This window comes from Ceratotherium simum, chromosome 16 (assembly GCF_057802395.1).
Source record: "Ceratotherium simum simum isolate JZ-2026a chromosome 16, ASM5780239v1, whole genome shotgun sequence".
Classification (NCBI taxonomy): Eukaryota; Metazoa; Chordata; class Mammalia; order Perissodactyla; family Rhinocerotidae; genus Ceratotherium; species Ceratotherium simum.
The window spans coordinates 14,119,812-14,135,544 of NC_141915.1; the positions used below are offsets into that span (position 1 = coordinate 14,119,812).

At 49.5% G+C, this 15,733-nt stretch overlaps 1 protein-coding gene across 1 annotated transcript in view; it reads left to right on the forward strand.

The window, feature by feature from the left end:
• The window catches only part of ITGAE (integrin subunit alpha E), a 47,605-nt gene that overhangs the window by 15,341 nt on the left and 16,531 nt on the right, over window positions 1–15,733 (forward strand). The window contains exons 12-21 of the mRNA XM_087440244.1: window positions 789–924; window positions 1,444–1,586; window positions 1,936–2,076; window positions 2,740–2,964; window positions 4,052–4,182; window positions 5,546–5,676; window positions 6,935–7,098; window positions 8,275–8,403; window positions 11,693–11,766; window positions 14,980–15,112. Coding sequence (XP_087296370.1) covers window positions 789–924; window positions 1,444–1,586; window positions 1,936–2,076; window positions 2,740–2,964; window positions 4,052–4,182; window positions 5,546–5,676; window positions 6,935–7,098; window positions 8,275–8,403; window positions 11,693–11,766; window positions 14,980–15,112 — 1,407 coding nt within the window. The remainder of the gene's footprint in view (window positions 1–788; window positions 925–1,443; window positions 1,587–1,935; window positions 2,077–2,739; window positions 2,965–4,051; window positions 4,183–5,545; window positions 5,677–6,934; window positions 7,099–8,274; window positions 8,404–11,692; window positions 11,767–14,979; window positions 15,113–15,733) is intronic.

The window sequence follows — 15,733 nt, forward strand, 5'->3', positions numbered from 1 at the left end:
GGCAGATAAGAGTGGCCATATTTATTCCAAGAAGTCATTTTATTCTTTGTGCTCAAGGACTGAGCAGTTCCCCTTAATACAGACTAAACACAGGCTTTGGCCTGGGTCGGCTTGCCAAGCAAATCGTGGACTTTTCTCCACTGAAGGCCCTGTTCCCCACAGATGAGGCGAGATTCAGGACGGTGAGGACATGGTCCTTTGCATGGTGAAAGGAAGCATGGTTAGCACCATCACTCAACACAGGTGGGCCTGTGTGCCAGGCCCAGGGTGGGCAACCAGTAGTGAAGGAGATGAGCACCGTCATACTTATTTTTTTTTTGGTGAGGAAGATTGTCCCTGAGCTAACATCTGTTGCCAGTCTTCCTCTATTTTTTGTATATGGGATGCCAGCACAGCATGGCTTGATGAGCGGTGCATATGTCTGCTGCCTGGGGATCCGAACTAGCCAACCCCGGGCTTCCGAAGCAGAGTGTGCAAACTTAACCACTACACCACCAGCCGGCCCCTCAATCATACTTTTTAAATGCTCAGTATCTGGGCCCAGGGTCGCCTTTCTGCTCTGGGGGTGGTTGGTACTGGAGGGACAGGTACCCTGACAGGGTCATGAGTACAAGGCAGAACTCAGTGTTTGCCATCTCACCTTCTTCCTGCATCTCTGGCCACGTGGGCACAGGGAGACTGAACGACACCCCCCCTCCCCACGCCCCGCCAGGTCGCTGCGCTGGCTGGTAGACCCGCGGCCACCGTGGCTGGCCACTCTGACGGCCTCCAACCCCGGTTCCCTGCAGGGGCAGCTGCTGCTCGGCGCCGTTGGGGCCTTTAACTGGTCCGGGGGCGCGCTGCTCTTCGACGTGCACAGACGCCGAGGCCGCTTCCTGAACCAGACGGCGGCGGACGCCGAGGCTGCGCCGTTCGGTTACCTGGGTGAGGGCGGGGCCTGGAGGCTACCTGGGTGGGCGGGGCCTAGACGAGGACACTGAGGCTGCGCATTGGGCTGCACTGGGCTTCCTAGTCTGGGCGGGCGTTGGTGGGTAACATGGATAGAGGGACGGGCCCTGGTTAGGGTCCCCGAGGCTGAAAATTAGGCCTCCCGGGTGGGGCCAGGGCCTGATCGGTACCCGAAGGACGGGGTGACCCTGGGCAGCCGCCTAGGGAAGGCGGGGTCTCGCCGTTAATAATAGCGGTGGGTGACCCTTCGCCCCTGAGCTCGGTCCTCATATACTGCGTGTGTGATGAACGTGGGTATTTTGAGCGGAGCTGTGTATATATCGCATTTGTGTGGTGGGGCACGTGTGTGTGACTGGCAACAGTGGGTAAGTGGGAGCACTGGCTGATGCTGATTTTTAAAAGGATGAGAAAGTCTCTCCTATTTTGCCCCCTGCCCAGGCCATTTCAAAGGCCTGGTGGGCACACCTGTTCACAACCACACCACCCCCGCCCCAGGTTACTCGGTGGCCGTTCTGCACAAGGCCTGTGGCCTCTCCTATGTGGCGGGGGCTCCACGGCACAAGCAGCGCGGGGCTGTATTTGAGCTCCAGAAGGAGGGCAGAGAGGCCAACTTCGTGCCAGTGCTAGAAGGAGAGCAGGTACCTGCTGGGGAGGGACCTTCGCCACCCCGCATTGGAACAGATGGGGGATCTGGAGACCCTAGAGGGAAAGGGATGGGCTGCAGGGCATGCAGTGGGTTGGGGACCCAGCCTGGGCAGAACTCAGTGGCTCTGTCCTACTCTGCACGTCTGATCGCCAGCTGGTTTCCTCCATTGTGGGGGCTTGGGCTGCTCACCCAGCCTCCTGCCTTACTCTGGTGAACAGCTTGATCTGGAGTGACCCAAATTTGGTGGTCCAGGAAGAGCAGGAGCAGGGGTCTAGCCTTGCTGAGGGGTGGGGGGGGTGCTCCCCAGCACTCCTGTGAGCTGAGTTCCTCCTGGGCTGTAGATGGGGTCCTATTTTGGCTCTGAGCTGTGCCCTGTGGACCTCGACATGGATGGGACCACAGACTTCTTGCTGGTGGCTGCTCCATTTTACCATGTTCACGGAGAGGAAGGCAGAGTCTACGTGTACCGGCTGAATGAGCAGGTGGGAGAGTCTGCATCTTCACAAGCTTGCTGAGGCTGTAGCTGGTCAGCCTGGCACAGAAGTGACAGACTCCCAGACTCTGACAGACGCCCTGGCCCTGCCTTGCACTGGAAGGCAGTGATGGGAGGTGCTCTGGGTGGATGGCGGCCTGGTGGGGCAGCTGTTCCACTCCCTCCCCCACCTCACTTCTTCACTTTCCCCACCTCATCATCTCATGTTGATGATGATAACACTCCAAATAGCTGCACAGTTGACAAAACACGTTTTGTCTGTGATCGCACTTGTTTCTCACAGTAACTATGTGAAGTAGCTGTCACTCCCATTTTACAGATGAGGAAACTGAGGCTCAGTGATGTTGAGACTTGTACAAGTTTACATAGCAAGTGTGAGCCAAGACTAGAACCCAGGCCTCCCAATTGCCAGTTCAGTACCCATAACTGTGGGAGCAGAGGTGGGTGGGCTCTGGGTCCTGCAAGGCAGGAGGACCCCAGCTTTACCACTATCTCGCTGTGTGACCTTGGGAAGGTCTCTTGCCTTTTCTGAGCCTCAGTCTCCCTGCTGGAGAATTAGAATCAAGTCCAGTGAGCATGCCTCCTGGGGTGGCAGTGGGGTGGGCAACCTGCATCCCTGTCTTGAGGGCTGAGCTGCCTGTTTGCTTTACAGAATGGTTCCTTCTCCTTGGCACACACGCTGAGTGGGCACCCCAGGTTCACTGAGGCCCGATTTGGCTTTGCTGTGGCAGCAGTGGGGGATATCAGTCAAGATAAGCTCACAGATGTGGCCATCGGAGCCCCCCTGGAGGGCTTGGGGTCAGGCGATGGCGCCAGCTTCGGCAGCGTGTACATCTACAACGGACGCTGGGATGGCCTCTCTACTAGCCCCTCGCAGGTGACCCGCAGGGCTCTCTCTGCTGCCTCTCCTCTGGGGCTCTGATGTGTTGGCCTAAGCCCTGAGTCAGCTCCAATCCTAAGTGCCAGGCAGGTCCCAGGGGGTTGGGAGTACCCAGTGAAGGACAGAAGCCTCTCAGGCCGGTGGGAAGTTCCAGGCCAGGGCCTTACCCCAGACCCTTCAGGTGCAGAGAGAGGTTGTGGCAATATCTGTCTACTTCCCTGACCTATATCTCCCTCCTTCTTTGGCATTCCTGACCCTGGTCCTGCCTCAGGTCCCTCCTTCCTCTCTCTCTGTCCTTTCTCTGGCTCCCGTCCCCTACCCAACCCCTCCATGCCTTAACTGTCATCCCCCAGGGCTGCACTGCCAGCCTCTCTTGCTACATCTTTTATGGGCACTTGTGCCTGCCTCCAACTATAGTTTCTCTCCTAAGCTTCAGTCCTGCATGTCCAGCTGCCACCTAAGCCCCTCGCCTGGATGGTGCCCAGGCATCTCACTCTCACGCTGCCCAACCGACAGCATCCTCTTCCCCACAAGACCTGCTGCTCCTCTGGGCCCCATCCCCTCATTCTCCACACCAGAAACCGGGGATGATCCCAGACACTGGACACCTGGCAGCCTGTCAGCCCCCACGTCCTAATGGTTCTAGCTCTCTTCCACTCCAGCCCTCCACCATCCCCACCACCCCTGCCCCAGCTCCCGCCTCCTCCTCATCTTCCACCTGGACTCTTCAGTGGTGGCTGTAAAATGTACTTCTGATTAGATGTGCCCACCCCACAAACCAGCCCCGCATCAGGTCTCCTTGCACCCAAATCCCTCCGGTTCCCACCGCACTGGCCCCTGGCTGTTTCCTCAGCCCACCCTGCTCTTCCCCACCCTCTGCTGTCCTCACTTGCCCCTGTCCGGTCCCACCTGCCCTTCAAGGCTGCATTCAAATGTCACTTCCCCTGGGAAAACTTGCCCTTCTCCTTGCAGTTCCTGGATTGAGGGCTCCCTGGGGTGGGGACTGTGGCTAATCTGCTGATTGGAATAAAACCAAAAGGACTCCTGTTTTCCTCCCCCATGCCTTGTGTTTCTCCCTCCACAGCTGATCAGAGCCTCAGCGGTGACCACAGGACTCCACTACTTTGGCATGTCCATGGCTGGTGGCTTCGATTTCAGTGGCGACGGCCTTGCTGACATCACTGTGGGTGCTCTGGGCCGGGCAGTTGTGTTCCGGTAGGGGTCTACACTGCCTTCTGGGGTCCCAGGCCCCAGCCTCACCCAGGTGCCCTGCCCTAAATGGCCCCATGAAGACACCAGGCACTGATGGGAGGGAGTAAGTGTGGTGGTTAAGGGCACTGGCCCTGGAGTCTGCCCGTCTGGGTTTGAACCTCAGCTCTCACTTAACGGTGTGCCCTCGGGCAGGTTGTTGAATTCTAAGTCCCAATATTCTCCTCTTTAAATGGGAATAATAATAGCACCTACCTCACAGAGTTATGAGGAGTAATTGAGAGGATATATGCAAAGTATTTGTCACAGTGCTCAGTGCTGGCTATCGTTATTGTTAATATCAGAGCTTCTGTGCTCCGCCCCTAGTGAATTATCCAGTGCCATGGCGACAAATAAGCTGGCGGAGCCCTGTCTGCCCCGTGCTCTCCACTAGGCTCCAGACCTGGCTGTCTCCTCAACGCCCCTCTTGGCTGTTGCTCGCAGACATCTCAAAGTTAACATGTCTAAAAATGGACCTCTTATTCTCACGCCTCGCCCCCCATTCTCCCCCAACCTGCCCCTCCCCAGGCTTCGCATCTCAGCCAATGGTGCCATTCAGGACAAAAACCCAGGAGTCACCCTTGATTCCTCTTTTCCTTCCCCTGCCGCCCCATCAACAAGTTTTTCTTGGCTGTGCCTGCCTCTCTCGCTGCCATTTCTCGCCTGGACCACTGCCGTGGCATTCTTCCCTGCTCCCACTCCTGGTGCTCCATTCTCCACAGAGCAGCACAGTGACCCCTCATTCTGCTGCTTCAGACTCCTCAGCGGCTCACACTTAAAGTCCAAATTCCCTACCACGGCCCACCCTCTCCATGGCCCAGCCCTGCCCCCTCTCCATTCCCATCTCCTGTTACTACCCTCTGTCTCATGATTGTGCTCCAGTCATGCCGACCTCTGTGTTCCTCCAACAAACCAAGCTCGTTCCTCCCACAGGCCCTGTGCACTAGCTGTGCTTTCTGCCTGGAACGCGGTTCCCCTGGATCTTCACATAGCTGGCTTTTTCCTGTTAACAGATCTCAACTTAAATGTCTCCTCATCAGTGAGGCCGTCCCTGACCACCCAACCTAAGTAGCCCTAGACTCTATTACCTTATCGGATTCTATTTTTATCGTAGTATTACCAGTACATACTGTTTTCCTGTTTCCTGTTTATTTGCTTGTTGTCCCACTAGAGCAGGGACTTCTCTTTCCCTCCTATATCCTGAGGACTCAGAATAGCATTGGCATATTGCAGATGGTCAATAAATATTCAATGAATGAATGAATCACCCAAGCACTGACCCAGAAGTCCTGTGGTCACTTCTCATGGTCCTCTTTGTTTTCCTGTGTAGCTCAAGACCTGTGGTTCGCCTGAAGGTGTCCATGACCTTCACCCCTGAGGCACTGCCCATTGGCTTCAACCGTAGCGTGAATGTGGGTTTGTGTTTTGAAATCAGCTCTGCGAGCACAGCTGCTGAGTCAGGTAACAGGCAGCCTAGCTGGCCCACCCAGTGCTGTGGTCATTCCTTGTTGGCTTCAGGATGGGGTGGGGAAAGAGGACTGGGGCGGGGGGCAGTTGTTATGAGGTCCTGGTGCTTGAAATCCCTCTATTAAAGCTTCGCTCCTTTGACATTAGGTTCTGTTTAATGGGAACTGCCCCAGAAACGGGTGACTACTGTTAAGTCCACACTCTGAAGGGGTTTATCTGACCCTGTTGGGAAGAAGGGTGTTGGATCCCTTCCTCAGGGTTGAAAGGTTGAGTTTCTGAAAGAAGGCTGAGGAAAAGGCAGCCATTTCTCCATCTCCCTCTACTGTGCCCACACGCGTGTGCATGTAGGGGCTCCTGAAAGTGCCCTTCCTCTTTCTCTCCCAGTTGCCTCATCTCTGCTTCCCTCCTCACCGTGTCTCCCTAGTCCAGGTGGGATTCGATGACCTGCCAGAGGCCTGGTCTCTCTTCCTGTCTGCTTACCTGGCACTGGTTGGGAGAGTTCCCAGAAGGCAGAGGGTGGGCATGGCTTTCACAGCTCAGGAAATTACTGCCAACCCAAGAGTTCGCCTCCAGAATAATCTCTCAGCAACAGTCCCCAAGGTTTTATCTCTGAGATGTCTCTCTGCTTCCTGAAGGTCAGAAAGCACTCTCCCACGTGGGGTGGCTTTATCGCAGAAGGAGGCCGTTATCAAATCTAGGGGTAGAAAATGACAGGCCTATCAGTTCCAGCTGTATAGACTGAAAGATTCAGGTCACAGAGCCTGCATAGCAGCTGCTGAGTGGCTGTGTGACACTGGGCAGGTGTCTTTTACTCTCTGAGCCCTGGTTTCTGTTCTGAACAGTAAGGGAGTTGGCCCAGGTAAACTACAAGATGCTTCCAGCTCTGCTATCCTCAGGTTTTACTCTTTGGTTTCTCTCTCTGTTCTCTGTGTTATTTTTCCTCCTCCTTATTTTCTCCTTCCAGCCCAGCCTCCTCCCTGAGCCCTCCTTCGCCTAAGGAAGAGTGACTCAGCCCTGGGGATGTGCTGCTCTGGGTTTAGGGCTGGGGCCCTGAGGGACCCTAGCTAGGTACCAGAAGACCATGAGAAAAGTCTTCTTTCTCACGAAACTCAGGAGCCCATCTCCAGGGAAGGGCCTGCCTGGGGACACCGCGCAGAAGGGGCTCGTAAGGAATCTCAGGCAGGCTGGAGGGCCCTCAGTCTGGGGCTTGCCCATCCCAACCTCATCAGGGAGACCCCGTCTTCGTTCCCAGGCCTCAGAGAGACATCTCTGAACTTCACGTTGGATGTGGATGTGGTGAAGCAGAGGAAAAGGCTGCAGTGTTCGGACAGGAGAGCTTGTCAGAGCTGCCTTAGGAGGTGGAGCAGTGAGACCCGTCTTTGTGAGCCCTTCCTGCTCGTCCCCACAGAGGGAGAGGTGAGTGGAGGAGTTCAGAAGAGAGTCCGGAGGGGTCTGTGTTGAGAAAAGGTTTGAGGTGCGTGCAATGAAGGATACATGCCCATACATACAAATTACGCAACTGTAATAGTTATAATGGATCAAGAACCACATAAATGGCATAGCAGATGGAGCTAATTATACCAGAAATCCAAATTTAAAAAACCTACTGAAATTGAACACTAACTATATCTCTGAGCTTCCTAGAAGCTGGACAAAAAGAGAAATGCTCTAATTGCTGACATTTTTCTTGGGAATAAATTGGGAATAACAGGGGTCTCTCCCACATGTCATCTCACCTCACCAGATAATAACAGTGGGGCTGAGGACCCTTTTGTGAATTGAATCAACATCACAAAAATTGAATGAGGGAAAGTAGAAACAGACAAAAGTTATCATTTATAAAAGTTGACTCCTGACAAAGGTGCCTAGAGACATGAAAACATGTATTTGTCAGGACTCAGGGCCTGACAGGACTTGGAACTTTGGCCCTATAAGGATCACTTATTCCAGTAAACTCATCAATTGTGCCTCTGACTACACATCTGTTCCCACATCTTTTCTGATTGTTAATTGGGTTAAGAAAGAGTTTCAAGTGAGTATATGGCTTCCTTAAATAAAAGCATAGCTATATTTCCTCCCCGGGAATCATGCTCACCTACTCTCGTGTGTTCAGAGCTCCTAACATGGCAGAAAGGCTCGCTTACACAGAGAATGGCAAATGGCATCCCAACAATCTCCTTCTCTTCACTTTTCGCCTCTCTAATGTGTCCTCCATGCTGCTTTGGGAAAGATCTTTGTAAACACAGATGTGCTCATGACTCTTCCCTTTCATGGCTCCCATTTGCCCTCCGAATAAAGTCCAAGTCTGTTTTTACCTCCTGATGGCCAGAATCCCTTTGTGATCTAGGGGAACTGTAAGGAGTGATAAGATCTGAGGCCATAGCAGATTAAGGGAGATTTTCCCAAAGCCTTGGCATCTTGGTTAAAGGAAGTTTCCCTTCAGCCTGGCTTATTTGGAAGATGCTTAAGACTTCTAGCTCACCACTTTCATTGTTTATTTCTTATTATGAATACATCAAAGTTAAAGTATTCCCCTTGTCATTTTCTCCCCCACGTCCAACTCCAACCCTGCATCCCTTGGTGACTCGGCAGCTCTGTGAGGAGGATTGCTTCTCCAACATCAGTGTCAAGGTCAGCTACCAACTCCAGACCCCCAAGGGCCAGAGGAACCATCCCCACCCTGTCCTGGACCTCTACACTGAGCCTTCTGCCATCTTCCAGGTGACTCTACCCACAGCTGTGACCAGACCCTCCTGGGAGCCATCCGCAGAGAGCACCTGCTCCCCTAACTTCAAAGAACGTTAGAGTGGGGAGGGTCTTCAGACAGCATTCGGGCCCCTCACTGTACCAACGGGGGAACTGAGTTCCTGAGATGGTGTTAATTTGCCCAGGGCCTCATTGGTGGGTAACACAGGTCTCCAAACCACCCCAAGGCTAGTTCCTTTATCTTCAGAAAAGGTGCTTGTTGCATATTTAAAGAAGCATATGAATACATTCCTGACTTGGCAGGGGTCTCTGATGACAGTGTGGTAGGGGTCCTGTGTGGGGACTGGACTGGAGTCGACCTGCCCTGTACTGCAGAGAGGATGTCCTTTGGCACACCCGTCTACCCAGGTGCTGCCCAGGGCCTCAGGCTGAATGTCTCGCCCACCAAACCTGCACCCTAACAGGCAGATTGTGTCACAAGAAACTTTTCTCATAACTAAGAGAAATCAGAGGGAGAAAATAAATGGTCCAGTTGCCTGATTCTGTGATATCTAAGGTGATATTTTTCCCACCCAGGCCCTGGCCCCCAGGATACTCTGTCAATCTTCATTTACAGAGTTTTATGGGATATAGAAAAATCAGCAGGATCAAAGAAGTAAAACATTAGCAATAAAGAGTAATAATTACAGTCAGTTAGAATGAATTGAGTTTCCAAAAATAAAAATAAAAAGCCAAAACTAGTTCATGCTGGCACAGAAAAGCTTCAGGTAACATAAGTATATTTCCAGATAATCATAGGACACTTTCAACTGTCCGATATTTTTACAAAAATGCTCTATATCAATTAAATTATATAAAACTTTAACTCCAGTTTTGGTCAATACCTGATGTGTCCGACACAAATAGTGAAGAGAAATAAGAAAGCAACATAATCAGGGGGACTGTTTCCATTGCTCATTTGCCCAGGAAGAGAGCGAATCAGGTTGCCTATGAGTAAAGATTGTCACCTTAATTTTTTAGACAAGAGACTTTAGTTTAAATTTATAATCCTATATTTATTTTGTAAAGAATTTTTAAAAATTAGGTATTGACAGCAAGTTAGATGATTCAGAAAAGATTTGGAGAACTAATGTGATAAAGTTTTGTCAATAAGTAGATTATCACTAGTTACATAGTGTTTTTTTTTATTTTTTTATTTTTTTTTATTTTTAAAGATTTTATTTATTTTACTTTTCCCCCCAAAGCCCCAGTGGATAGTTGTGTGTCGTAGCTGCACATCCTTCTAGTTGTTGTATGTGGGACCCGGCCTCAGGATGAACGGAGAAGTGGTGCCTCGATGCGCACCCGGGATCCGAACCCGGGCCACCAGCATCGCAGCGCGCGCACTTAACCACCAAGCCACAGGGCCGGCCCCGCATAGTGTTTTTTTTAAACTTTATTTTGAAATATTTGGCTTACTAAAAAAGTATAAGAATAGTCCAAAGAATTCCCATGCATTCTTTTTCTAGATTCCCCAAATGTAACATTTTCAAATTTTATCACATTTGCTTTACCATTCTCTCTCTCTCCATATATATTACACATACATATGCACACACTTATATTTCTGAACCATTTGAGAGTAAGTTACAGATATGATGCCTCTTTGCCCCCTAATACTTCAGTATATATTTCCTAAAAAACAAGGACATTCTGTTATATAACCATAGTACAATGATCAAAATCAGGAAATTAACAATGGTAACATACTATTATCTCATCTACAAACTTTATTCAGATATCACCAGTTGGCCTATTAATGTCCTTGATAGCAAAGGAAAAAAATTTTTTTCTGGTCCAAGATCATTAATTGCATTTTGTCATCATTTATCTTTAGTCTCCTTTAATCTGGAACAGTTTCTCAGTCTTTGTTTGTCTTTAATGACCTTAACATTTCTGAAGCATACAGGCCAGTTATTTTGTAGACTGTTCCTCAACTCGAATTTGTCTGTTGTTTCCTCCTGACTAGATTCAGGTTATGCATTTTTGGCAGGAATACCGTAGAAGTCAAGTTGTGTCCTTCTATGTGCATCGTATCAGGAGGCACATCATGATGATTTGTCCCATTACTGGTGCTATTTCCCTTTGCAATTAATAAGTATCTTATGGGGAGGTGCCTTGAAATTATGTATATATCATGTTTACCATCCATTCATGATTCTTACCTTCATCAATTATTATTACTTTGATGGTTTGGCAAAGAAATTAAAAAAAAATTTATTCCACTGATAAAATAGGTGAAGAGAAACGATTTGGTGTTAGGTTAGGCACGTAGATGTTTCCAGAGCATGAGTTCTAGCTGGGAGCATAGGTGGCTTAACCCTGCTCTCTTTCACTGGGTTGGCTCTATTAAAAACAAAACTAAAAAAACCTGCCCCAAACTGTTGACCCACTCAGACAGAGCTCCAAGCGCTGACTTCTGCAAACTGTATCTCCCTTCTCCAGGAAGTAGGAGGTTTACTTTCTAGCTCTGGGATCCAACCCAGCTCCAGGCCATGGTAACAGTCCTTGCGTGAAGCTGCTAAGGGGGTCGCTGGCTGCTGGGGAGATAAATGCAGAGGTTCCCCAGTTAAGCAGCTGGCTGTATTTCCTTCATAATAAAAAATAGACCCAGCTCCTTTAGAAAATTTGATTTTTCAACCCAAACTGGGGCTTTTCAACCTTGACGGTGCCTCTTGGACTCAATGGGACTTTCTGAATTAGTTTGTTTTAGTGTAGGCAAAATTGCAAGGGGACTATTTAACCTACAGAGGAGACCAGCCATGGGGACAAGGACCTCGAAGGACTGGACTTTGACAATATTTAGTTAGGTGTCCCCCATTCCTGCCCCTGCTGTTCCTGCCTCTGCTTGAAAGGACTCAGGAAGCTTTTCTTCACATAGATTTTCCTCCCAAAATGTTCTAAGTAGTGAGTTGTGAGTGTTGCCACTTAATTCTCATGATATGAATGTGATGGGCACTCCCGCCACTCAACGAGGGCCACCGCATTCTTTATCTCAGCCAGAGGCCTGGCTCCTGGTGTACCTGAGCTGTAGGGCCAAGCATCCCCCCGCCTCCCAACTGTCTTCACAGGACAGAGCAAGGAATGTTTCAGTCACAGCTCTCTTGACCGTGTGGACACAACCCCAGCCTGTCAGCCTTCTCTTCCCTGTAACTGTACTTCTCAGAGTCAGCAGGAAGGACAGGCGTGTCCTGAGGAGAAGATCCTGAGGCAAGGCTGATGGCATCATCCTTGGGCTGACTCTGCCTTCTCTGTCTGATTACAGCTGCCCTACGAGAAGGCCTGCAGGAACAAGCTGTTTTGTGTCGCTGAGTTACAGTTGGCCACCACCACCTCTCAGTGAGTTGGATTCAGTCATCATAGTTTCTGCAATTAACCTCCTCCTGAAGGCTTACCTGGGCAAACCCCTCACCAGGACCGATTCCTCATCTCCTCCCCGTTCCTCTCACGACCCACAAAGGGCGTTTGCATTTATTATCTTGTTGTGTCCTCAGACATTGTGTCCTCCCTATGAAGGAGGCAAGACAGATTTGTATTCCCATTTTATAGATTAGGAAACAGACTCAGTGGTTGAGGGCCCCTGTGGGGTCACAGTGGTCATTTGGTGGATGTGGACCCAGGTCTCTTGACACCAAGGACAATGCTATTTTCATAACCCCGTGCCTCTCGCTCTCAGGACTACCTCAGTTAGAGGGAAATTCTTCCCTGGCTCACCTCTTAGCCAGATTACTTACTTAATTCACTAAATATTTATGGAGCATCTACTCTGTGCCAAGCACCCTAGGTGCTGGAGATTCATCAGTGAACATAGACAAAAACTGCTGCCCTCCTGGTGCTTTTAGGGGGAGAAGGTGATAAGTAGATTCTATGTTGATGAGAGGTACTATGAAGAAAAATAAGGCAGGGAAGGTGGAGGGCAGTTTTAAATAGAGTGGTCAGGGAAGGGCACAGTGGCAAGGTGACGTGTTGTTACCTGCAGGAGGAGGCTGAGGAATGAACTGTGTGGGTGTCTGAGAGAAGAGTGACTGCCAGTGCCCAAGGTGGGAGCAGGCCTGAGGTAGGGGGACGGCCAGGACACCAGTGTGGCTGCAGTAGAGGGAGGGAGGGGGACGGTCACATGGGGCTCCTTGGGCCCTCCAGAGGGGCTTTTACTGTGAGCTGGGAAGGCAGAGTAATGACACGGTCGTGCATCCTGACAGGATCATTCTTGCTGCTGTGTTGAGAATAGACTGTGGGAGCGAGGTGAAAGCAGGGAGATAGTGAGGAGCTATTGTAGTGACTCAGGTGAGAGGTGATGGGGACGTGGGCCAGGGTGGTAGCAATGATTGTATTTTGATGTTAGAGCCCACTGGATTTGATGACAGATTGGATGTGGGGAGTGAGAGAAAGGGAGAGGTCTAAGAAGTCTTTCAAGGTTTCAGCCTGAGCATCTAGGACTGGGCTGTCCAACACAGTAGCCACTAGTCACATTTGGCTATTTAAATTAAAATTATTAAATAAAAATAAAATTTTAGTTCCTGAGTTGCACTAGCCACATTTTGAGTGCTCAGTACCCACATATGGCTAGTGATATTGAACAGCACAGATATAGACCATTTCCATTGCTGCAAAAGTTCTGTTGGATGATACTGAATTCTAGAATGGTGGTGATGCCAAGAACCGATTGGGGAACCTTTGGAAGAATGGTTTTGGAAGGTGGGCGGGGAAGAAGAGATCATGAGTTTGGTTTTGGACATGTGGTGGTCTTAAAATGCCCTCCCTGGCTACTAGTGCTGTGTGTGTAACATGGTACTGATGGCCAGTTGGCCAGAGTTGGCATCCATGGGGAAGAATGTTGGTCCCTGAGTCCTGGTAAGCCCCCTCAGAGACATTTGCAGGACTTGTGTTTCAGATGTGGATGGCTTAGTGCTGATCATCTAAATCACTAAGGATTCAATTCAAGACTTTTGAGTGCTTTGGAATCCAGCCTAACCAGCAGATGCAGCTGTTTCCAACAAGGAATTAATTACAGCCAAGAACCACCGTCCCAGCCAACTCCTAGTGAAATAGATACAGCACACACAGCTGGCCCTACATCACCCCCTAGTGTATAGAGCAAGCAGTCTCTTCTTTTTTCAAAAGTATTGAGTCTAATCGTTAGCATCCAAATGTCTCAGTGGTTTTGGACCTTTTTGTGGACACGAATCTCCAAAAGAATCTAAGGAGAACTGCAGACCCTTCTCCCTAGAAGACCACGTGTGCATACATCAGTGTTTGCATTTGAGGCCCTCTGAAACTGTCCCTGGCCCTCAAATTAAGAACCCCTGCTAAAACTTCTGATGACTCTCAGATCTCTCTCCTGGGCTCTACAACAGTATATCCAACTGACATTTCAACATCTCTCCCTTGTTAGCCTATGGGCACCTCTCAGCCTGGCCCAGACTGAACTCATCTGGTCAGCTTCCGCCCTCTAGTCTTCCTCCTGTGCTCTCTCCCTGACTCTGTCATCCAAGGTGGAAACGCAGGACTCATCCTTGACTCCTCTTTTTTGCTCTGCTCGCATTACAGCCTTACCATCTCTGGTTTCTATCCCTTCTCTCCATCCCCACTACCACTGTCTACTTTCAGACATGTGCCGTCTCTCAGTGGATTTCCACAGCAGGCTCTGTCGTGGCCCCCTCTCTCCCTCCAATCAATCTATCGCCTTCTCAACTGATAAAAACAAAAACACAGCAAAACACATGTCACATTACTTCCCAGAGCTGCACGTTCCATCTTTGAATGTTTCAGAGGGTTAGTTTTCTTTGTATTGTTAATATGTTTTCCTGCAGGTCTCAATTACTGATAGTGGTTCTGCACTCTGGGGCCCCACAGTACCTCAGTGGACTGCAGGAAGCTCTCACCAATCCCCAAGTCTCCTCTTCTTCAGGCTGAACAGACCCATGTTTTAAAACACAGCCTTTAGATTGGAAGGGCCTGAATGATGTTGTGGGTGAGAAAGCTGAAGCCAGGAAAGGGGCAGGAACAGTGTGTCTCCTGCACCGCTGATCTCCAATGCTGAGCAGCGTAGCTGGCACAGAGAAAGTGCTCCATAAACACATGGGAAATGGAGGAGTTTGTGTGATGAAGTACCTTGCCTAGTGTAAGCACAGTGAATTGGTGGTAGAAAGAAGATTCAGATTCACTTCTCCCAACTCCCTTTTGAGGCTGCTAGACCTCAGGCAAATTAATTAGCCTCTCTTGGCTTCTGTTTCCTTCTCTTTGAAATGCAGAGTGACCCTACTCTTTCACGGGTTATTCTGAGAAGCAATTGAGCACGTGAAGCATTTAGCACCGTCCCTGTCACATAGTCAGCGCTAAGTAAATGGTAGCCATTATCATCTCACACAGCAGCTGAGGTGGGTCTGGTAGTCCAGGTGTTTGCTTATGTTCCGGGGGAAGAAAACCTAGACTAAATGTATCCTTTGGGCAGTTTATCTAAGAAGCTAGTTAAGAATGTGCTATTGTATTGCATCAAGGTTTTTACAGATGAAATAAACTGGTAACTCTTATCTATTTGCCTACCCTGTGCAGGCAGGAATTGGTGGTGGGTCTCACAAAGGAGCTGACCATGAACATTAGCCTAATTAACTCTGGGGAAGATTCCTACATGACAAGCATGGCTTTGAATTACCCCAGGAACTTACAGTTTAAGAGGATACAAAAGGTAACCATGACGGCAGTTTTGGAAACATGCTACTCCTGGTATTCCCTCCCTGCATTCCTGCTTTTTCATGGCAACCTCCTAACTGGTCTTCCTCCAGCCTCATCCTGGTCCATCCAATAAATGATTATTAACTAGATGAATCCCCTCCAATCCAACCACATGCCATGGATCCAATCATGCCATTCTCTGCCTTCAAAACCTTCAATGGTGCTGTTTTGCTACCCAATCACTCCTCCTTGCCTGCAGGCTTTCATAACCAGGGTGCTGAGAGAGAAATAATCTCTAATAAATTAGCTTAAACTGGGAAAGTAAGAGTGTGCCCTGCCATTCATCAGCTTGGGATCACAGATATAAAGCCAGCTGCAAGATAGTGGGAAACAATATTTCTCGCAAGAAACAATATTTCTCTTGCAGCTGTAAAGTATCATAACACTGAGAAATTTTGTTCTCTAAAATCAGAGGCAATCAGAAACTGCTGTCTGAAGTTATATCTGTAATTATGAAACCATCTCACTCTTGACTGGAGAATCTGAGTCACTTTGACAAAGAGAAGCAGTCTCAATTTCCATCTAAAGCACGGAGCTTCAGATAAAGCATTTCTGGACACAACTTTCCACATCC